The 25,756-nt window shown below is 30.7% G+C and overlaps 1 protein-coding gene across 6 annotated transcripts in view; it reads left to right on the top strand.

The window, feature by feature from the left end:
* LOC115209612 overlaps positions 1–25,756 on the top strand; it is a 278,107-nt gene that overhangs the window by 104,870 nt on the left and 147,481 nt on the right. For 5 of the 6 annotated variants that reach the window (XM_036501248.1, XM_036501246.1, XM_036501245.1 and 2 more), the window contains one exon: positions 14,756–14,830. The exons of the other annotated variant lie outside the window; for it this stretch is intronic. In XM_036501248.1, the coding sequence (XP_036357141.1) occupies positions 14,756–14,830 (75 nt within the window). The remainder of the gene's footprint in view (positions 1–14,755; positions 14,831–25,756) is intronic. 6 annotated transcript variants of the gene reach the window in all.

Raw genomic sequence — 25,756 nt, 5'->3', positions numbered from 1 at the left:
AAACATGCTGACATACAAATCAGTAGATAGCATGCAACTTTTGAAGTTTTTTGTCTCAACTGTGCAGATAAGCTATATTTATTTTCAAGCATTGCCAATATCACATCAGTTCACACAGAATCATTGACATTGATACTTAAATTATGTTTGGTAAAAAAACGTTTTATCAATGCATTATATCCTTTGCAGTTGTGTCTGATGTCAGATTTTGAAACTGGAAAGTTTCGTTCACTGTACTATCATTAATATATCTCACTGTGTTAACAACAACTGGAGATATCAATTTATGCATCCATTTGAAAAGAGATGTTTAGAAGGCTATCTCTGTCATTTGAGCTGTCTTTGCCCAAAATATTTTCACTCAACTCACTGATGCTGGTTGTTAATAACACTTATTGATAGAAGCATTTGTTTTGGTTTTGTTCTTATTCCTTGACCTAGGTCAATAGTTCCCATTTTCAACGTGCTTGGCTTGAGGTCTGCCATTGTGTGGTGTATCTTGATCACCTAATATGCCACTTAGTAAGAATCAAAATGTAGTTTTTCAGCAGAAATGAAATCCAGCTTTGGATGAATTCTTCTAGAATGGAAATGAGTATTTTTTACTTTCAGTGACCCATCATTTGTTCTTCAGCATCAGCTCTGCCATCCTTTGTTCTTGGAGTGCTTTTGAAGTAGGAATAGCTCTAGATATTTTTTTAGAAAATCAAGTGATACCAAGAATACACTGGAGATTTTGCTAGCCATCATTTCCTGTTGTGCAAATGAAGCCAAAGCACATTATAGTCATTTTTTTCTCGATTTCTTTCTCATTGTTGTTGTTTTTTTTTTGACATGATGAAGAATGAATCTGTGAAGTAGAAAGAGAAAATTTCAACTAATTTACCTATTAATAGAACCCATTTTGACAAGCTTTATGTTAGGAGAAAACAAAGAAACAAGAAAAATATAATAAAATTCAAATGACGTATAGTGTGATATAAAACAGACCTGTAGCTGGCCAGGATTTGAAGTTGGCATTTGTGATTTCAGACCTGCACACAGTATTTATCTTGCCAGTCCTTTTATATACACAAGCAAAATACATGGTAAAAGTAATTTGACCCTTCTATGATCCTTTGATCTACTTGAGCCATATAAAAATTGCTTTAGCCTTAGCCATGAACAAAGTCATTTATTTAAAGAAGCAAGTTACAAGGAATTTTTATATCAGAAATTTCTTATAAGTCTCCCATCCAACTCTGTCACCCTACTGATTTAGATGCTAAAAATATTTCACATGGTGACTTCTATTGGTTACTTTTCCATACAATTCTATTACTCTATCATTTTTATTACATTTTGATCTAAAAGAGGTCATTAGATAATCAAAAGATATTTTTATTCAATAATCCTCAATAGAAAAGCAGAACTTCTGCTCCCCTTGTGTAGTCTTGTACCTAGCAAACACTTTCCAAGTGTCTCAGTCTGTGTTTCAGATGACACAGTCAGTGAAACATTCTCAGCTGTTAGGCTGGTTTCAGCTAGTCTCAGTCTTGTTTTAAGGTGTCACAATTTCTCTCTCCTACTCGCTCATATGCTTTCTTTTTCTTACATAAACCTTAGCATTTTCTTCACTTTAAGATACACCAAACATACAAATGCAGTGAATACACACATCATAGAGAAACATATACATGCCAACATATAAACTGTTATTCATACATTCATAAATTGTACATTTGTTCTGTATTTCACTCATTACCTCATGTTCTCTGCAACTCAGCTGATGTGTTCAGGTTTTTGATTCTTTTCGTTCATTTACTATTTCAACCATTCATCTGTAATTGCAATATAATTTGCTTCAAATGTATTTGAAGCAAAAATCACGAACTAATTTTCCTTGCTTTTTTTGTAAAGATAAAACAAAAATTGTTTATTGCTCTGTGGCAGTTTAGTTGATTGTTTGAAATAATACATACAAATTAATTCAAAATTAATATGTAAATCACAATCATAGTTGGTAGAATATTTTGTATCACAAGATTATACTCCAGCATCTAAGTTAGCAAAAACCTGACAAAATAAACCAAAAGAATTAAATATTTGAGCCTGCAACAAATGTTTTAATTTTTTAAACCTGTCTATGAAATATTTAAATTTGTTTAAGCTCTAACTATTCTCATCAAATGTACTGAAATTTAAGCACCTTACCTCACTAAAATTATCTATAAAAATGTCAAAATGACATTGATCAGGACACAACCTGGGTGTTGTAAAACAATATCACTAAGGCTCACTGGTGAAGCAAGAATTGAACATATTTTTGTTTCAGAAGATAGTCTACTGTTGCCAATTAGCATTTTCCATTCTTATTTTCAATAAATGATATTCATATGATATGATATTTAGTAGATCAACAGTTGGTGTAATCTGCAACCTAAGGATTAAATCTTACTATATAAATTTTTTTGGTATAAAGCTTTTGGTGCTTTTAATATAACAGTTATTTGCAGTATACATGTTCTTTGCTACTGCCCTTAAAATGTCATTTCATACTTCTAGGAAGGGGCAAGAAATCCTATTCAAGGAGGAATTCTATAATTTGTAATTAGTGTCTTTATTCTATGTCAGTGGTTAACCATAACAAAATCATTTATTTAAAGAAGCAACTAGTATCTTAATCTAAGTTACAAACTGGTAACTTCTATATTGGCAATTCATTTTAGATCTATCCAACTCACAAGTACCTTACAGCTTTAGATAGTAAGCCACTTTCATCAGCTCTCTTTCATTTGATTGTTACTCTATCTTATTTATTACAGGAATATCATAGTCATTGACACTTTGACGTATAAAGATAGTTTTTATGCAAAATAAAAAGAAGTTCCCTCTATCTGAATGTAGTCATATGTAATCCCATTAAATCAAATAAATTTAGTCAATTTATATTATCAACTTGATTGACTCTTAGCAACACCAATAAAGACATCACCTAGTACTCTGCTCACTTAATTACCTGACAAACATTGTCAAGTTCCAAGTATCTGTAAGATGGGCAAAATCATATGTATCAAAAAGTCCAAGTAAAGGATGTTGCAGAACCATCATCTATATATACATGCCATTAGAAATTCTAGAAGGGCTGGTCATAACCATTCATTCTCTTCCCCCAGATCAATCGTGCAACAGATTTAGACCAACCATACCTCTGATGAACATAATAAAAAGGCAGACATGTGGCAGCTTCAACAACAAAAAATCTCTCACACAAGCTATCATTAAGACTAGCAAAGTTGTTACTGTTCCTTGCTATCTAATAATGCATACAATACTGTACATTTACATAAGAGACAATACAATGCATCAGTTAACACACAGCCTCTCAGCTGATCAGGACTTGCCTCATGGAATGCAAGGGTTTTTGTCATATCCACCCTTTTCAACATATATTTATATCACTTTCCTACACCCACTCCAAGCATAAACACAACCTCATATGCAGATGACATCTCTCTCTCTCTCACACACACGCACACACACACACACACACACGTCTTTCTACTATACTTCAGCCACCAAGAAACATGGTGCAAAACCTGATTTAGGTAGTTTTTGGCATATCAGCTGTGTTGTCTCTTCTAAAACAAGAGACACCATTACATCTAAAGCCATATATAATATATGAAAATGACAAAATTGTGTGGATGAAGTTATAAAGAAAGCAAAACCTACAGACATGTACAAACATAATTAGGACCCACATTTGACTAACAAGCAATACATTGGTTCCATAATGGATTATGCCACTGTTTGGGTCTCTAGTCATCTTACAACAAATCACAATAAAGTGAAAATGGCACAAATAGTTTACTTTACACCATCATTATTTGTACATAAACCATACTTATAAACCACTGAACAATGAATACCAATGAAACAAAACTAGAGAACAAACTCCAAACTGTTAGTACTTGCAAAAATCACTTAACTTCCACCAGTATATCCACAGCACCTCTGAAAACTACTGCAATACTACCATAAAAATCACCATTTCACTGTTTACTTTAAGCAATCACAAAAGCACACACACACAGAAATGGATGTAGCATTAGTACCCTATTAACCACAAACATTGTGGTGGGAAGCACATATTGAATTGTAGATGTAGAAGAGATGCTGCTTTGGTGTTCTAAGTTCATCAGTTCATCTTGCCCACATCTGTATCCAGCCAGATCCTGTAACATTCAAAAATAAACAGAAAAGTGACAAGTTAACATCTTCTGACTGTTACATTGCACTCCATACGTTTCATCACTGCGTATTATAGTGTATTGATGGTTCTCACCTAAAGAGAGATATAGTACACCCGAAGAAAATGCACATTGCATATAGTTAGCTTACCCTATTGTTATAACATCAGAGTTAAACTGGAACCACTCAACAACACTTTCTGTGTTTCAATACCAGGTATCTTATTTAGTTTAAATTCCACTTTTCCCTTCCTTAATTTTCCCAGCTATTAAATAAATTAGCAGATTTTTTTCTCTTAACATTATTTACAAGCTTATTTTCACATTAACTGTGACTCAAAGTCACAACTACTCTTATATTCCTGGGCATCTGTTTAGAAATGTATAATGGTACACAATTATGATCCTTCTGCTCCCATTAACTGCTGCTGTATTGATTTGATTTCTTGAATGTCAAAGATGATAGAAACTGTCATTAAGAACCTGTCTCTATTCAGTGGTCATTAATATAACTTCTAAAACTCTAGATTTTCTGATGAGCTATTCTAGTAAAACGTTGTTTATGATGCCATATAATTGAAGCAAATTCAAAACTGCTAATCTTGTAATTTACGCAACCATTACAATAATATGGCATGCCAACCTTTTGACCAAATTTCTTCGTTGAAATTTGACTTGGTTTACTAGGTAATTGCAGAAAGATTTAAATACAAAGTAGGAATAGATAAGTTACATTCAGGGAAAAAAAAAAATCTGGCTTTCCCTCAAGGAATCAAACAACACACTTCTTTGTTATGTTTCTTGAAATCAATTTTCATCTGTACATTAAATAACAATGCAATTCTTGTCTAAACATTGAATATCAAGACAGTAAGAGATCATCATCATTGTTCGACCGTGGTAAGAGATAGCATCTAACCCTTGTGGAGTTTGTTTATTGAGTAAATGAATTGTTATATTCATTCAATTCTAAGTAAGTTAAAATAAATGCTTGTATGCTAAATTTGAATGTATATTAGTTTTTCATAGTGCAGTGGTTATTGTACTTGTTTTTAAACTGGAGAAATTGTTGCTCTTTTGTATCATTTGCAAAAGTATCACAATTCATATTGTTTATGTGAAAGTCTCATCTATTATATCCAATTTAATATCTAGAGAGAGACGAGGGCAGGGGTGGGGGGCAAAACTAGCTGCATTTGTTTATAATATGGATGTGAAACATATAGCTTGTGATATATATGCAGCAATGTTTTGTGTGGTCTCTAGCTCAATTTAATAAATTAAGATATTTTTCATATTAAAAATATTCTGTAAAATATATATCACTAGCATGCATTCTGAGTCACTGCCTCACTAAACTTGTGATTAATTTCAGTTCTAATTAGTTAAATAAGTGCACCTTTAGAAATCTTTTTATCTCAAACAATATGAAAAAAGAAACTTCTGAATCCATATACCAAAAGACGTGACCTATTTCCGCCTCACTTTGTCTATAAAAACCAAGCCAAGCAAGATTTTTTCCCTTCAAATTTATGCATATGTTCATTTGAATGGATTCTAGAAATATGAATAATACTGAATGGATTTGGCAGCTGAGACAGTGCAAATTTTATATCAAGCATTTGTCTTTGAATATAATATTAATGCTTTCATAGTGTAGTGATTATTGTACTTAGTCTTTTAAGCAGAAGAATGAAACTGTTATTCTTTTGTATCATTTATAAAACTACAGCACTTCATATTGTTTATATGAAAGTTTCATCTATGCATTCATTTGGATAACTGTAAGATCTCTTATTTCATAGGACTGCATGTATGCCATATAGATGTAATTTTCCCAGAAACTGTACACACAAACTTTGCTAACTCCTCATATTCTGTTCTTTACTGTTGATAACTTTTTAATGTATATTGACCCCTTTATCCACTTACATTGGTGATACATTACAAATAAGGCTTTGGGGAGTAATAATCTCTATCTCACCCATGAGATCTAGTTCTGAGTTCAGTCCAAACCACAAACCCAAACAAATTTGACTTCCCTGATTTATGATGTCACTGGCATTGCATTGTCTTTTAATAAAACTTTCAATTTTAATTCCTATTCATAGTTATTGTTCAGATGTCAAGAAGGGAGATGAAATCATCCATTTCTTCATCTAAATTCAATAGAATTGATTATATGATGATGGATGGCTGATTGCAAAGGGTCAAGCAAACATCTGTCTCAAACCAGTGAATGTTATTTATAATTTGTCTTTTGGTTGTAGAACATTAAAATAACGTAAGTTTCTTAAGATTTATATTTCCTATAAAGTTACAATCAAGTTAATTTCTTTCTTTTATTCCCTTTTTTTTTGTTCCTGTTTTGTTGTTTTGTTTCTCACAAGAATAGTTCTCAAAATTTAGTCTCATGCTTATCTTAAACAATACTATAGACATAGTAAACATTGTAAAGTTGTTTTCTTTCTTTTCTTTCATTTCCTATGAGCATAACAATCTGTTATGTGTAAGAATTTCAAATCTTTATCTATGATCAAACAATAGTCAGTTTATCAACCTCTCCTAGCATCTGCTTTCTTCTTTATGATTTGGTGATTCTCTCAAAATAAAAGCAAATAAATGTTCCTTCTTACAGACCATTATTAGTCAGTGAAAATGTGAAAAAGTTTCTAATATTTTCTTATGCTTAAGAAATGGCTTTCATAATTTCATTATAACACTGGATTATTAAATAAGCTACCTTGATTCTCTCAATTATGTTTTTTTAAATAATCAGTTTCATTACTTCTTCATATACATATCCTTAGCATAAATACATGTAAGGAAAATTGAAATATTTGATAATTTTATGTAGATGATGTTACATTCAAAGTAGTAAAATCTGAATTGAGGTGAGAACTGGAATTGCTACAATAGCTTTGTATGGAACGAAGAATAACAATGAAAATATGTTATAATATCTTCATTAAATTAAACTTGAAAATAACACTCAATTAAAGAAATGCACTTGAAAATTTTTTATTCAATTTTAAAAAATTTATGTGCATTTTCTTAGTAATATTATTGTCACTATAAGTTTATAGAGAAGTATATATAGTATTATTAAAATTCTTAGCATAAGTAGATTGTTTTATATGGAAAATATTTTGAAAGATTATCAATTAGTATATAAAGGAAAAATTATTATTAAGAGGGTGGTGAATATTAGAACCTAAGGAGTGAGTGCTGGATTATATACTTTTCTTAAATCCTTTTACATTCTGAATTTGCAGCCTGCTGAAACCAATGTTACTCTCATTCTTCCTTGAGTCAGTAAAAAGAAAGTAACAGTTAACTGTGTTCAAGTTAATCAATTATAGCCCCCTTTAAAAAGAGTGTGACTTTGATCCCAAAGGATTCACAATTCCTATTCTTTTCCTTTCATTCTCATCATTTTCATATTTCTAGTTACAGTATCTTATATTTTCAGGCTTTTGAAGCTGCCTCTTGTTAATGTTTGTAACTATTCTGTTTTCTTTAGGTACATCTTTCTTTCATTTTAACTCTTTTACTGATTTCATCCAGCTGACTATTGTCATACAGGGACATAATCATCAAACAATTCTTACTAGCTGTTTCATCTAGATGAAGAACTTTATTGCTTAGAGTGTTATTGTTGGTTAGTTATATTTATGATTTGTTGGTATTTGTTAAGCATCTGCTTTATTCAAAGAATTTTACATTTTTCATCCCTTTTAATTACTAAACATTCAACTTGATTTTGTTGTATAATTATTTCACCTGTTTCTAAACTGGCTGACAATGTTTACTTTTGTGTATCCAGGTGTTCCATTAAACATCAGGCATCATTCAACCATATACGGCAACTGATACTCTTGACCAATTTTTTCTCAATTGTTGCCATTTTTCCCAATTCTGATCTTGCCTATTTGTATGATTATTTTCTTAGTTTCTCTTCATTTGTGTCTAGTTTACTCAACAATAAAAGGTGTTGTATGTATTTTCTTTGGGTGTAATAATTTAATTCTTGTTCCTGCACTCTTATCTCGTTAAAAGTATCCTCATCATTCTGAGCATTTTTTACCCTTGATTGTTCATTTGTTGATTGTTGGGTCAGTGTTTTGTGCAATCTTGCATAAATTTGATGGTTTTCATGTAATCTTTCAGGCATTGTATCAACTGTAATATTTTTCTTTGATCCATTTTGGATTACAATGTTGTGTGTCTAGATGTTTTCTACTAATACTGTAAGTAGAATCTGATGATGTATGCACATATTGTAGATTTGTTCTTATTTGAAGTCAGTCATATGACTGGTTGGAAGCTCTTAGCTGCTGTTATTTTCTAACTCAGCTCCAAGTACTATCCTCATTTTAATATACATTTTGGCATGTTTGCTTGGTGATTCGCTCTCCTCCAACAGCACATGTTGTCAATATTCATTGGCCTTCATCACCTTTGTGATTTACAATATCTTGAAGTCAGTTTTTAACACATTTTCCCAAGACTCTATTAATCTCCCTCTTCCTTCTCATTCATTTTGAGTGCTTGACACTTCCCTATTAAGTTGACAGTTTTCATAGGCATCACAAGAATATACCCACACAACTGTCTCTTATGCATACATCTAAATCCTCATATGTACAGATTTTCTTTCAGCTCATTCATACCATATTTATTCAGACAGGCAAATACACCATGTCCAGCAAAGTATGCTCACTTCATTTCATTCTGCTCTTTACATACCCTCTCCTTCCAAGGCCTATGTCTTGGTATCTTGCAGCAAGATGCACATGAGCATCATATAGTTTGTTCTTCACTCAGAGAAAGGAACTCTTTGTTGGCTCTCTAAAATTTTCTCAACATGTTCTTATTCCAGTTCTATGCTTTTCAAATACCCACCTTCTCTGTTAACTGAGTAACAGAACTTATTACTGCTGGGGCATTTATGAGTATTTATTTCCCAGTTTCTCTTTGTACTTATTGCTTTTGTACTCCAGCTACTCATGATGACTACATTCTCTATTAGCCTGGTGTGATCTCACTATACCTATTATGCAATTTACTGTTTTGAATTTTTTCTTACTTTTTCTTGCATTCTGAACTTGTAATTTACCTGATAGTAGTAGGATCTTGTCATCTTTTCTCCTTAATAGAACTTTAATCTTTCCTAACCTTAAGGCCCTTTAATTTCAGGTTTAATTTCCATGTCAGGAATTTATTTTCTTGAGATTTGTCTTTAAGAACTAAGTCTTCAGCATACGGTAGTTTTCACTGACAGCCTCCCTTAAACTCCTTTATTATAGCTTTGATGGTTACAATAAACAGGAGAGGACTGGAACTGAGCTTTGATAAACCCTCTTTTTACATGGATTATATGGTCCAACCATGCAATCACAGAGAGAGAGAACCATGTCTAAGGGTTTCTCCTTCAAGTCCAAAAATACTTGTTAGAGGCCTTTACTCAGAGCTAACTACGTCTTCTGCATTTGTTGCACTAGATTAATTTTATCAGTGGCACTTTTTCCATGCATTAAACTGAGCTGTATTTCAACTAGATTAATCCTGTTCCTTATCAATTTTGCAATATTTCTCTGTAACTTATATTTTGAGCCAACAATTTGATGCATCGTTTTGCTTCTGTTTAGTGCTTCTTTTTTCTTTTAACATCTTAAAATATACTGTAATGCCAGTCATTTCCTGTGTTACCTGATGGATTGTGTGAATGACACAGTCATACTCTGTTTTGTCAGATATTTTTAAGCACTTCAGCAAATATCTCTGATGGATAAACTACTTTTATTTTTATATCTTTAATTACTCTATTGATTATGCTGTTATCAATGTTAATGGCTAGTCCTTCTGTTAGATCTACATAGAGTAGAATTTCATATATTCTCCACATACCACAGCTTCTTGCATTAGCACATTAGGCCTGTTTTTGGCTTCACTGAGTGCTAGTGTACCTTTTTCATTCTGTACACACATCTTTACTGCACTATTAAGCAATACGAAACACTAAATGCCTCTGATCCTCATGTCTCATGACATGCAAACCTCTTTCTTTATACCTTTCTCCATGCTAAGTATACATGAAGTTTAACTTCTAGATATTTGGTGTGTTTTTTTAATGTTCCTTTTCTTCTGCTCTTTCTAAGTTAGTCTCTTAGAGTCTATGGCTACTGCACTGCCTCATCACTGCGTCACTTAGTGACTGGCTTGATAAGACTTTGCAAGCCACACAAATTCACTGTTTCTTAGCATTTCTTGGAGAAACTTCCAGTTTTCTTGTATGTTATAAGATTCTGCCTTTACTTTTCTGTCATACACATCAACCAGAATTTCTATGAATCTTTTCTGAGTTTTTCAGCTTCCACGTCTCCCTTCCACAAATTGCTTTTTCTCTTTAATTCCATATCTCTGACTCTGAAATTGCTAATCAGTAATTTATGTTGGATGGTACTTTCTTCATAAGAAAATATAACGTTTACAGTTATTTGCTTTACTGTTTCCTGGCACAGTTAAAGTCTTTTCGGCTAGTGTATTTGTCTCATTGGTAGGTGATCAAGTGGTTAGTTGGTTTCCTGAAATTTGTAATTTAGATAGTTAGGATATTTCCATCAGAGAACTCAGGAAGCTTTGATCTTTACTCAGTTTTCAATCCATACCCATATCTACGAGGTGGACCCTCTTGATATTGTTCAACTTATCCATGAATTTCACAGCTTTGATAATAAAGCTACCATCATTTGTTCTCAATGTAGCTTGCAGGAGGTACTCATATACATGGTCCTTCTGTTCATCTGCCAGTCCTGTTAATGATCATAACTGTCACACTCGTTTATGACTTGACTTGATTTTAATTATTCGTTTGCATATTCTGACTGTCTTAATTACCTTATTATTTATTTCTATGCTAATGATATGCCAACTCTGGACACTATTGTTATTACTCACCCAGAAGTATTTATACCCTTATTCTTCACCACTTGTATACATCATGCATTCTCTTGCCTGCACTTCAGCATTTCTACTCAAGGAGATAATTTCTTATGAGTCAATTAATTAGATATATTAACTGTGAATAGGTAGGGTGAATAAGCAAATTAGAAATTTTTGCTCTCAATAATAATAATGATTTCAAATTTTTGCCACAAGGACAGCTTCGGGGAGGGGATTAAGTTGATTACACTGACCCTAATGCATAACTGTAAATGATCAGGTCAATGGCTTGATTGCAATGAGTCTCCCAAACATTTCCCAAAGCCAAAGTTGCATCAGCAAAAGATTATAGTGAATGTCTGGTGGTCAGCAATTGGTGTTGTCCATTACAGCCAACAAGAGCATTACAGCAGATGTTTACTGCAATCAATTTGCTGAAATACATACTCACTTGCAAAAAGTGAGACCTGCATTGGTGAATTGGTGTGTCCCAATTCTGCTCCACGATAATGCAAAGTCACATGTTGCAAGAATGATGCTGCAGAAACTCACAGACTTGGGATACAAGACTTTACCATATTCTCCTGATTTTTCACCCTCTGACTACCATTTTTAAGCATTTAAACACGTTTTTAAGTGATAAAACTTTCAAGTCCAAACCAGAGGTGGAATCAGCTTTCAAAGATTTCTTAGCATCAAAGCCAATAAGCTTTTATCAACGAGGCATAAATAATCTTGTTGATCGATGGCAGAGATACATAGATGTTCACGGCTCATACTTTGATTAATCAAAACATTTCTATTGTTAATTTTACCAGAAAAAATTTGTTTCTGAAACTGGCCATTAATTTTGGAACAACCTAATAATTGGCATCATCAAACTTATGTTGATTCCTTGATTTTAAAAAAGGAATGAATGTATACTGGTGATTACCCAAAAGAAGAGGAAAGATAAGAACAAGTTGGGATAGATGAGAGAAAAAGAGAAGGTATAAGATCACAATTGAGAGACAAAGATGGAAAGAGTGGAAAGCTCCAGAATGCATAGCATCAGTGAGTCAGAATCAAAAGCTAACACTTTAAGATGAATACAACAACCAGAAAGACTTTAACTGCACTGAGAAAGGGAAAAAGCAAATGGTTATAAATGTTAGGTGTCTACCTGCAGAAGAAAATTACTTAAAGCCACAGTAAAGCCTGGTTTATAATTTGATGTACATCTACAGTTAAACTAGAAACAGCGAAACAGAACTTTCATAATAAGATAATTATTGATTAGATGTATTAACTGTTGATGTGGAAAGTTAAAACAACAAATCAGAAGTTTTCACTTAACTTTCAGTCTCATTATTGACTATCCATCACTCATTCTGTACCTTAACCAGAGATATCGTTAGTGGTTTCTCTTTACACCCTGCCATTATTGTGTCCTTCATCCCACTCCTACTACTGTCTTTCCTAATTCTCCTTCCTTTTTCACACTGTCACCCCAATCAGTCTGTTTCTCCACTTCATTACACTCTTCTCTCACCCAGTTCATCTACAATCATTCTCTCTTCCACTCACTCTGTTATTTGTATTACCCTGAACAGCTGGAGAGGAAGTTTAGCACCGAGGGCCCTTTTCTCTTGCTGACTATGAGGCAATGTTATTAATGCAGGTACCACAATAAAATGCACAAGTACTCTGTGAAGTGGTTGGTGAATGAGTAGATAGCATTGAAAGGAGTTTTTCAGTCATAATAAAATGCACCATTATACTTTATAAAGTCATTGCTTTCAGGAAGGGCATCTTGCCATAATGCCATACTAAAATAAAATGTATGAATGAAATTTAGTCTTTTGACCTGAATAAGAACTGTGATGAGCCATCCAGCCCATATTAACACGAGAAATGAAACATAAATGATGATGATGATAACCATTACTGTAATCGGCTGATTACCAAAGTATTTCAGATAATTTTCAAAACACTCAAGACTTCGGAGTTTTAATAAAATATTTGTAACTTTATATTTGTCATATTATACTGTCTTTGACTAGCTCTTGTTATTCCATCATGCTGTAATGAGATTGTGATTGATGTTTGCATTTATATATGCATTTATATTTAGAGGCAGTCTCAAATGGTTTCATGTTTCAAAGGTTAAAGCTTATTTTTTATTTGATATGGTAATTGGAGCTTCCCGTTGTTGTTGTCTTTATCACATTGATTTTATTTTGAAGATTACATTTTGGTATTGCTGGCAATTATTTTGCTATAGATGCCAACATAGTATCATGGAAGGCATGGTCGTTGTTTCAAATTTATTTGGAAGCAAATCCTGTAAAATAAAATTTTAAAGTATATAGTTTGTAAGTGAAGTGAAATTCAATTGGAATGTGACATAAAGCTTTGGGTTTGTGCCATCAGTAATCAACTTCTAATTTATTGTATTCATGTCTATTAAGATATAGTGTTGTTGTACCAAACTGGTTTACTCTGATTGTTTAATGAGTAATTATTGAACAGTCCTATTATATTATTATTAGCTTCAGTAACTAAGTTTTATGGCATTAATTTTTTTTTCTGTGATACAGAAGTGTTAGAGAATTTTGGCATTGGAAAATGTTTTGTGCCTATTGTATTTGCTGCTAGAGGGAAGTTTAAAAATGTGGTGCATCTCATTAGATATCCTCAATTTTCATCATTTTTATAAACCGGCTTTATTATTATTATTATAGTTTAATCCTTCATTCTAAAGTTGCATTCTTGATAATATTAACCAGGGCTTTTATCTCTTCGAAGTCAACTACGTATTGTCTATACTTAAGTCAGCTTATTGAATGTTCTTCTCTTGAACAATTAACTTTATGAATAAATAAGGAATCATCGACATTTTTTTTTCTTTTTGTTTCGAATGAGTAGTGGATGGGATGTCTGAGAAGGTAAAGTGTTAGACTAAATTCTTTTAATGAAACCAGGTCTTGTCAGATATTTTCTTTATTTATTGGTCTGTAAGAACAGCTCTTGCTAATCCAAGTGCATTTTCTGATGGGGTGGTTACAGATTTTAATGGGAACTCTATACAATTCTGCTATCTATGTACATTTTGCAGTAGCAGCGATGTGTGGATTAAATGTGCTACAATATTTAGTTTAGTCTCTTTACTCTCTGAATTAAAATTCTGTCAACTTAACTTTACCTTTCATCTTTCCAGCTTCAAAAAATAATTAGCTGTAAGGTACTATCTCTGATTCAATTAGGTACACTCCTCTCTCAGATTCTGACTTTATGTTTAGATCAAAAACCTTTTATTTATTTTTTTTCATTATTATTTTATTAGGTGACTTCCTCCATTGTAATGTATTTAGTAATTTTAAAAATAAACTAAGGTCATTATTTTTACAATATTTTTTTAATATATATTTTATGTTTACTTAAAAATGTAGCAATAAGTCTCCAAAGTATATATTTTTTAACCATTATAGTGTGAAATTTGCAATCACTCAGCTGAGAAACAGTAATCTGAAATAATTGGCATAACTTGTTAGAGAGACTTTATCATAGCAGCAAAGTACATTTCATGTCTATTTCAGTTTGTGATCCCAAATGTGAACCTCACCAGTATGAAAACAGCAGATGTACAGGTCCACAGAACCGAATATGTAGAGGTAATTCATGACACTCTCATGAGTGCTGACATCCCCCTGCCTGTCTCCTGGCCAATATACTTCAAACTAATGCACTTATTGACCACCTAGCATATTTAGCTCTATTTTTACCTCAACCTACTTACCTGTCTAATATTTGCTATTTTTCTTGAAGCTAACTTTCTCTGTTATTAAAAACATACATATACTTACCTATTTGCTTGTAAATTCCTGGAGTTCTTTCCTCCCAATAATTCATCTTCCATCAACTTTTTTCTGCATATTTACAATAATCTACTTCCATGCAACCCAAGACATTACTCCTTTACAGAAAATTAAAAAGCATATTGAGAAAACAAATAATTTGCTATTCCAGACTGATATTTTGCTTAAACATCGGATATTGCTTCTCTTTTCTCTGATGCACGTCAAAACTGTAAATGTCATATCAGGATTATTCTCATTAAATATTAAAAATTTTCATTTTGACTTTCGTTAATTATGATTTTTCATCATCTGATTTAATGCTATCTATTTAAAATTTTGAAATTATATTTTCTTAACTTCTTATAATTACTTTATCCAGATTATATTCAAAATGATATAATGCAATTTTCAAGCTTATAAGTGATTTCCATAGTTTTGTTTATGACTGCAGGTTATGAATAATGAGTTATGTTTAAAACATTATTCTCAATCTGAATATAATTACGTCTTGTAACAATGCAATTTTATTTTAGGTATTACACTAATATTAATTCATCAAAGAACTTAAACAATTTTAGTTTTACTTTCATTAAATCCCAAAGGGAATTGATTAGTGTATCAGATTTTCTTTCATAAAAATAAACATGAATTTTCTTTTACTGCTTCCAAGCTGAAATTTAGATGTAATGTACAAAACAGAAATATATGCAATAAATAATAAACTTATCTTGAAAGCATATTAAAATTATGAACTGATCTTGAAATATGTAGCAGCAAAATAGAATAATAGTGAAATATGTTGCAGCAAAATGATAAATATTAAAAGTATATGGTAGTAAAACATTATTTATTATGATTAAGTATAACAAAACTCTTCAACATTATTCATGAGTTTCATGCAGTTTATAATCTCATTTAAACTTCACATTGGTATCTATATCTTCTCAATATTCAGGCAAACTGCCACAATCTAGATATGTCTTTTCAAATAATAACTCTATACACAAATGTTCGTAAATTATCAATATTAGCCTTGGCTTGAGCTTCTGTTCTCCATTTGGGGTTCCTTAGGACCTAAGGGTTCTGTGCCAAAACAACAATAAATAGCTAATTTTATGCTAAATCATTATAAGTAATTTCTGTGTTTGATTCTTTATTAGCAAATCTATTAAACTTATACAGTATATTTCCTAGGATAGGGATCCTGCAATCCTTATATATTAAGGCAACCTTATGGAAAATTTACCTTTCAATAGAAAATAATTAGAGGATTTGGTATAATTAAGGTCTAGCATTTTCCAAACTTTTCAGAGATAGTTTTACAATTTGTTTAATCACTTCTAAAATTTAAGTTTATGAAAAATATTAATAAAGATACATAATATATTTAATGTAAGGAGTTTCTTAAGGCATGGAATATATTTTGTATGTCCTTCATGAGTAAAAATGTTGGAAAATTCTAGTTTCAGCCATTGCCTGCTGAAACTTATTTGAGGTTATCCGAAGTTTTAGAATTTTTATTCTATATAACATTCATGATCATTAATACTGGGTCTCTTAAATCAGTTTTTGTTCAGTTACATGAATGGCTAAATGTTATGTGATTAATCATGTTACTTCAGCTGTTTTTCAGCTTCATTTGTTGAAAACATTGATTTCTTTGTTGAAAAATGTCTGCTTCCACATGACTTAAAGTTTTGAGAAATTATTTTCAATAGGTTTACTTGAAAATATCAGAGAAAACTGTTACTTTGATACTAACCACTTGCTGTGACTTACAATGTATGTTTTGAAGAAGTAATGTGTAGTGTAGTATTTTTTATTTCATCAGATAAATTACTGTATCATACATTTTTATAAAATTGAACACCTCAAATCCTAGAATATTGTCATTTGTATTCATAGATTATTAAGTTAATATTAGCCAACTGAATTAAATGATTGTAAATAGTACTAAATGAAAAAAATAGTAAGGGAATTTTTAAATGTGTTTAATCTAGAGATTCTAATTTTCAATAATTTCATTTGAAAGTTAATCTTATGCAAACATTATAAATTTCATTTTACTTCAGTACTTTTATAGCATCATCAGTAAATATTTAAACCTGGATTTAAATTTAATAATCTAAAAACAAAGAAAAATAGTTCTTATTGCATAGAAAATGTCAATTCTGATGCCTTGTTCTATATTATAATTTTGATGTGCTTCAAGTATACTGAATACTTTTTATTTGAATGAATATTTTTAATTGCATGAGTTATAATTCTTCATAACTTTTCTCAATAGTTATTATTCATTTCAAAACATCTCAGACACTAATCTTACTTTTCCTAACTCCTTTTTGCTGTTTATTACAGATGATTTTCGAGATAAACATTGTTTATCTAAAATTCTTCAAGTATTCTTTAGAATTAAAAGCACATTTCAGTATAAGATCCTTTCACATTTATGTTTTGAATTTTCTCTGTTGATGATAAGAGTGTATTTTTCATAGAACCAGATATTTATATTTTACATAATTTCTCTTATATAAAATATCCATGAAATCTCCTAAAGTCTAATTTAAAATTCTGTCAGCAAACTATTCAACTTATAATTTAATTACATATTTATGATAGTACTTGTAGAAGGAAGGGAGGTGGAGCTGGTTTACATAATACCATAAAAGATTGCCTATTTCAGTGGCATTTAACTTTTTCGTAACGTAGAGTACTGCTGCTCACTATAATTGATCAGTTATTTGTTAGCTTAAACTTCTGAGCTCAAATACTTTCAGAAATGATTTTGCCTTGTTGATTTACCTCCTGAGAGCAATTAATATGTTGTGCACACTGAACATACATACCGAAAAAAAAAAAAAAGAGTTGCTGGCTTCACAGCTCACAATGAACTTCATACACATTTGCTTTAAAAAAATTAGAACTTTGAAGAAATCTTATTGTATATCATTTGGAAACCAAATAATAATTATTAAAGCTATTTTTATGATAAGCATCTATAAAAAGAAAGTCATTATTTAAATTTTTTTTAACAATTGTTAATCACTAATTGAGAAATTATGTAAAACATCTTTAATTTCAGATTTGTTTCGTAGCACCAGAAAATTTTTGAATTGGGCAATTTTTATACTAATATTTTCTCTCTCCACATCTCTTTCTCTGTCATACATACATACACATGCGTGTGTGTGTATAATAAAAAGAGACAAATGGAGCTTAAATTTGCAGCAATTGTTTCATTAGAAATCTTTATTTAATTTGATCATAATAGATTGCATTATAGATTACATAGATTTCCAAAACTCATCAGGGTAACTTAAATATAGTGAAATATAACTATCGGAATTCCAATACTGGAATATTAGTTCACTATGTTTAAATGAGCTTGATGAGTTTTGGAGACATACATAATGTATGATGCAATCTATTATGACTATATTAAATAAAGATTTCTAATGAAACAATTCTTGCAAATTCAGACTCCATCTGCTTTTATATTTCTGCTATACCATGAATTCACTCAATAATCGGCTCATTGGTAAATAACTGGAACTGAAAATTACCCAACAGTAGCATCCAATTCTGCATAATTTGTACTCATGACATTGGACTTTATAATGTCTGCTCTGTGTGATTCTTCTAGCCACTTGTGGGTATTCTATATGTCTGTGTTGGTTCCTAATAAATCCTTTTTAACTGAATATATAATGAGCAAAATAGCTAGTTCTAAAATCTCTAAATGTGATATAAGTAGTAACAATACTAGACAGTAATGTTTTTTTGCCACTATGACGTGGTTGTTCTATAAAAAACTATATTACTACATTTTTACCCCAGGAAAACATCTTTTCCAGCTGGTCAATGACAAACTGTGTCCGATATATTGTGAGTAATGGAGGGAATCACTCCCCACTAATCTTGCTAAGCTGAAGGGGAATGGTTCACTCCCTTACTCACAATATATCGGATACAGGTTGTGTGTGTCACTGATCAGCTTGAATAGATGTTTTCCTGGGGTTAAAATTCTGTAACATAGTTTTTTATTGAATAGCCATGTTATAGTGGCAAAAGAATCTTACCATATATATATGTGTGTGTTTATATATATATATATATATGTATGTAAACTGATTGGCAGTAGGAAGGGTATCCAGCTGTGGAAACCATGCTATATCAGGCCTTGCTGGTGTTGGTACCACATAAAAAGCACCCAGTCAACTCTGCAAAGTAGTTGGTATTAGGATAGGCAACACTTAGTTTCAGTCAACTTGATATTCACAAATGCACAGGCACACAAAGTTAGTAACTCTCATCAAAGACAAGAGAGACAAGATCAAGAAAATAAGAATTAATTTATCATAGTTCATGTACATGCTCAGAGGAAAGAAAATCTAATCTTTGTTTGCAATCAAGGAGCATCTATTGACAAATTTTCAATCTATTCAAGTTCATCAGCATTGTATAGTCTACTCTAGTCTGCTTGAATTTCGTATAGAGAGAAGAGTTGATAATAATTTTTGTCTTCTTCAACTTGTTTATTTAAAAATAATATTAAGTAAAGGAAATATCTGAAATAGTTTAATGGCATGAATTTGGATTGATTGACTGATGCAGTGAATGCCATATGCAATAAAGTTTTCATTTGAAATTTCAATCAAATTTAGAGAAAACAAACATAACTTAACAGCATTTCTGAGAAGTGAGGAGATAATTTTGAGAAATCAAAAATCACTCAAAGTTGATTTCCATCTTTTGTTTGCTAGCATTTTTGTATATTTTTCTTTTCGTATGGTTTTCAGTACCTTCTGTCCTGATTTAATTATCCAAATTCATATCTTAACCTTTTGATGATGCAATTTAAAAGACCAGGCAATATTTTTACCTCTTTTTAAATTAAAAATCTTTGTGAACTGATCAAACAGTCTTTAGTATGCCTGGTGGTTAGGGTGCTGCATTTACAGTTCAGAGGTCATGGTTTCAATTCCTATATCAGGTGATATGTTGCATTCTTGAGCAAAAGAACATCATTTCACATTGCCCTGCAATCATTTCAACACCTGACGCATGATACACCATGCACCTGTTCAGGCAACGTTTATTTGATGGAGAGAGCGAGCTAATGTATAGTGCATACATTTGATCATTATAAACAAATCATTTGTGCTGATCATTTGGCAAAAGCTGAACACTCACATGTTGTCTTTGATGGGAGAGTCCATCAGCCATCACTGATGAAGTTTGACAAATTGAATCATATCCATTGTAGTCCACTGTTTGCAAACATAGTCCAAACATACATTCTCCTAAAATTGTAAGTTTACTGTGAGAAATTAAATTTCAGTTTCTTGCAATTATCTTCATTTGAATTTTTTTAATCAATGGCAGTATTCATCCTATTTTTCTGGACTGCCATGTTAGTTTGGCGGTAACTATTAATACCCAATACTGCTCCCGTAGTCTCCTTTAGAGAGATTTAAAAATAATATTTCCATATTTGAAAATCAGTGGATGTGTTCCACTGAATATATATAAACCTTCGAACAGACAGTCAACAGCGACACCTGCTGCATTCAGCTACTCTACATTCATAAGGGGAAAATACCCCAAAATTGGTCTGTGGATGTTTGAACCAGCATGGGGAAGCTGATGAATGTCACTGTTCGAAGGTTGTAATGGACACAGATTTGTGTGTCACATAGCTAGCTGGAGGCTATGGCCTCTTGGAACTAATCAATGGCAGCATTTGTCCTGTTTTTCTGGACTACCATGTTAGCTTGGCTATAACTATTAATAATTTTTTTAATTATTTCATTTTATCTATTGGGAATTGCTAACAGTTGCTATTGAAGAAGGAAGTTTCAGTTAAATGGAAATAGAGTAAATTAAAATGTCACCTCATCTTACCTAGCAATATTCATGTTGTTAATCTATTTGTGAATTATTTCCTTTACTTCATATTACTATTAGTTATGCTCACTTATATATATATATATATAGTCACATTACATCCTATTACAGCTTTAGCACTTTCTCTCAAATCTTGTCACTTGCCAAACAAATACAGTTTTAGGCAAGACAAGGCATACTTTATTGACTAAATTATTGAAAGAATACATTTAGAAAAGAAGACATGTTAAGCAATATTTTAGCTAAAACATCTTTTGAACTCTGTTTTCACAATTTTATTTTATCCCCAAAATATCTGATATTTAAATATTCTAGCCATTAATAATATTCCCTTTTAAAATATTTCATTCATTAACTGTTATGATTATTACAGAGTTGAAATAATTAATTCAATGTATTATATTTAATAGTTATATCATATTAGTCATCATTAATATTCATCTTAGATAATTTTTTTTATTAAACTTTGAGCTGTCTTGCTATATAGTTTTGTGTGTAATACCTTCTAAATAGACATAGCTCCTTTATCACAAACATTAGTTTCTTGCATAAATAAAGTAAATACATCATACATTTTGAAACTGTTTGTATGTAATTTAGGCCATTATTCTTAGAATGCAGAAGCTTGTTGGAATACCACAGCACGCAAATGAAATATTTATTGATTATGTGGTACTTATCCTGATTACAGAAGCTATTTTGTACCTACACATAGTTCATAGTTATAGCAAGAAGTAAGTGAATGGTTAATAATACACTTGCATCAAGTATGTGTGGTTTCTTACATAATACTTCATTGTGACCTGGAAAAAAATTCATTTTTTTTTATGGAATATGATTTGCTAACAGATTTATTGAATAGGAATTTAATTTTCTTGGATCACCAAAATAAGAAAAATAAGTCAGTCCATGTACAAAAAGCATTCTTTCAGGTGATTCTAAAAATGTGAATGATAGTCATATTATGGAACAAAAAAATATAAATAGAAAGCTCCTGAATGTAGTAGATCTCAGGAACAAAAATATTTGCATTGATAATGATTTGTAGATTTTATGTTTAATATTTAGTATTAAACATATTAGCTAAAATTATGCATTCTATACATTATATTTATTTCATATTATCTTGAATTACAAAACTCTAAAATTACAAAAATTCATCTTCAACTTTTATTCAAATTACGATGGAAAAGATGAATTTGTGTAAAATGATGTAAAAGAATACCCCCACACCCACCCTTAGGTATATCAGTTATTTAAGAAAACACGATACCCGGTAGTAACATTGATTACATGTGTGCATTGTCTAACTATAAGAAATATGTTTTCATTTTTATTATTTGTAACCAAGATTAAGATTTAGAATTCAACAAAAATAATTTTTTTAAATATAACTCTGGATTTCAATAGAAATTTATGAATTTTCTGTTAATTTTTATCTATATTTTCATGTTTCTACTTACTTTTACTGTGAATCATTATTGGTTCTGCATTTAAAATTTAATTATGATAACCATTAGTTATTTAAAGAAAACTTCATTGCTTAATAGCGTATTTCTTTTAGATGATTGAGAATTGGATATTGAGTTCTTCAGAAGATTTTCTTTTTATAAATTTTTCTATATACAGCAGCATATTTCGTCAGTGTAAAAAATTTAAAATATACATTATATTATGAATATTGCGTTAAGTTTTGTTTGCATGACATTCCAAAACACTGATTTTTCTTACTCTAGAAGATTGGATACGCATACTATTTATCAATTATGTCTATCATATTAAAGAGATAGGAAATATTAATGAGAATGTATTTTAGTGGGTGTACCTTTTTCATATTGGAATGATGGTAATGATAATGTTCTATTACCTTATCTGAAGATTCTCAGTTAATTACTCCTTGATTCTATTATGAAGGATTCACTATTTCCGAAAGCAAATTCTGAAGAAAAAAGGGAAATTATATTCATTGTTTTTGTTTTTTGAAATCCAATAAAATTTTTTTCCTATTCTAGGTGGTGATTGATAAATTTATGACAATGATCATATCTAAAAGTTTTTAATTTTTCTGTTTCAAATATAATTGTTCTAATTGATGTATAAATTACATTTAATTTTTCTTCATTTGAAAGTATTACCTCATTCTTTTGTTATTAATGTATTATTATCTAATCTATTTTATATGTGTTGCACATGAACACAACTAACCACTGAGAGGAGGAAATTATTGATACTAATGACATGTATCTATGTGAATTAAAATTACTATTTTACAGTTAAATATTGATTTTTATTTTAATATTTTGCTTCTATAATTTTATCATTACACATACATTCTTAAGATTAGTTATAAACTGAGTGAAATAGAACTCAAAATGAAGCAGGATATTTACACTTATAGTCAAAAAGTTATATCATAGATTTAAGGGTTTAACTTTTGACTGTTCGGTCATTGATGCAGCTTCTTGGCTATGTATGTGCATGTTTGTTTGTCTCTGCCAAATATTAACAACATATCTATATCCATCTAAGTATCTATCTATCTATCTATCTGTATATATATATATACTTATATATATTTGTTTTGAGTTCTATTTTTCCTTTTTGCACTGCCAAATGTATGTATGCATATATATATATATATATATATATATATATATATATACACATCTATATGCATTTGTGTATGTGTTTATATATATATATGATTTGAGCAAGTGGTATTATATACCCTACTGATTTTCTCTCTCTCTCATATATATATATATAGAGAGAGAGAGAGACAGACAGACCGAGAGAAAACCACCAGAAACTCACTATAAAGATACATAGAGAGAGAGAGAGAGAGAGAATACATTGATACTGGTATCATTATATTCTACGTATATTTTTAACTCTTAAAAGTCTTGTAGCTCTTTATATAAATCTACTAATACCGTTAGAAATTATGAAATGTCTTTAATTATTACATTATTAATATTACATAAATATGGATAGCATATAATTATCAGTATACCTTGTGATAGGAATTTAAGTAGTTGTTATTGAGTTTACTTGTTTTATGACATTCTAGGTAGGTTGAATTCAGGTAAGTTGATTGCACATAGGCATTTACACATATATTTACAAATTATCAGTCCCTGTGTATCGGTTTTCTGTCTCAAAGCTGAATTTGAACTCCAGTTAATCTCTGTAACTTGGAAAAACTGCATAACTGCTTTCTGAAAATGCCATTCTCAGATATATGCTCATTTCTTCCATTTAAAGTGTTCATTTGGGCCAAGAAATAACTGTTATTTTCTCATGTTAGAATAATTACATTCTTCTCATAAACCACCTCACTATACTGAAACCCTGCATTTAAAATATATCAGTAAATTGTTGTCTTTTATCCTTGCCATAATAAAGCTTAGATGCAATATTGACTTTGTGATAACTCCATACTTGCTCACAGTCTATAAACTCGAGTAATATTTTGGTAGACAGTGTGTAGAGATGTCACTGAAATGTCACTCTAATCATTCTCTGTAGATCCAAGCCTTCTTCCTCTAATTGATGCATTAATAGATAAGACATACAACATTAATAAATAATGTCACTGAGTTCTAACTTATTGCTTGAAGGGAGAAAATCCATAAATTTAGTTGATAATATGCAAAAAGAAATAAATGTATATGGAGCAAACAGCAAGTTTTTTGACAGAATGTTCTTTATGAATAATTTTGTTTCTCCTGCAGAAGTGTACTTTGTTCCACTTTTCAACAACACTATTTGAATTTCAGTTTCATGTGGTTCAGAACTCAGTGATAATTGTGGTTACTTGCAATATAAGATTTAAATGTTAAATCATTAATTTGTTGTTTAAAAATGTTTAAAAGTACTTTATTTCATTTCATGCTTATGAACTTACAGGTTTATAAACTATAATAATTAATAGGCTTAGAATATTTTCAGTGAAAATACTAAATGCAAATACATAGTTTCTTTTTTTTTTAATTCAACAGAGAAATTTCTTAAACGACAGTTATACCTTTTTTAAAACATAAACAAATAAGTTTTTAAATGAAAAGAATCTTCTTTTTTTTTTCCCTCAGAAAGCTAAATAAAAAGTGCATGTAAAATAATTCTTTATTTTAAAAAATAGATTTTTGTCAAACAAAGACTGTGCAGTGAACTCTCTGAATGACTTAATCTCAGTTTTGTAAGATATAATCTGTCTGCAGTAAAAGCTGTCTCTCTAAACTTGTAGATGTAATAGAGAGTAAGTTTTCTGTTCTTTTAAATAGTATTTCAAAACACTTTAATTCTTTGTTGGCCTCAAAAGAAGTAAGAAGATTCATTAACAAATGGATAGTACCTCTATTGCTTTCAAATATTCTGCAATCAGAAGATGGCCACTTTGAAATTGTTGTTCTTTAACTTCTAATTTTGTCAGATGTTTATAGAAACCAGAATTAGATGATTTTTCATTAGCGTTTTGAATTTCATGCTTACCATTTATTTCTGTCTATAAATGTAGGGTCTCTGCATATTGGTAAATTTATGAGGGGAGCATAATTATGTTAAGAAGAGGAAATAATGCTAATTTGTTTAACTTAACAAAACAATTGAATAGAGGAGATGAATGTATGTCTGAGAGTCCTTTTTTTAAAGGGAATTAAGTAGTTTCCAAGTTACTGAGATAACTGAAGCTTAAATTCAGCTCTAAGACAGAAAATTGATGCAAGGATTGATATCTTTTTAAATATATGTGGAAACATTTTTTTAAATTTAAGAACTCCACTGACCAACTGTATTTTAGATCTGAGATTTTCACTTAATGGAGGCATCTGGACA

This window comes from Octopus sinensis, linkage group LG3 (genome assembly GCF_006345805.1).
Source record: "Octopus sinensis linkage group LG3, ASM634580v1, whole genome shotgun sequence".
Taxonomy (NCBI): domain Eukaryota; kingdom Metazoa; phylum Mollusca; class Cephalopoda; order Octopoda; family Octopodidae; genus Octopus; species Octopus sinensis.
Note: the sequence above shows the minus strand (reverse complement) of the source record. Positions and strands in the feature narration are given on the sequence as shown.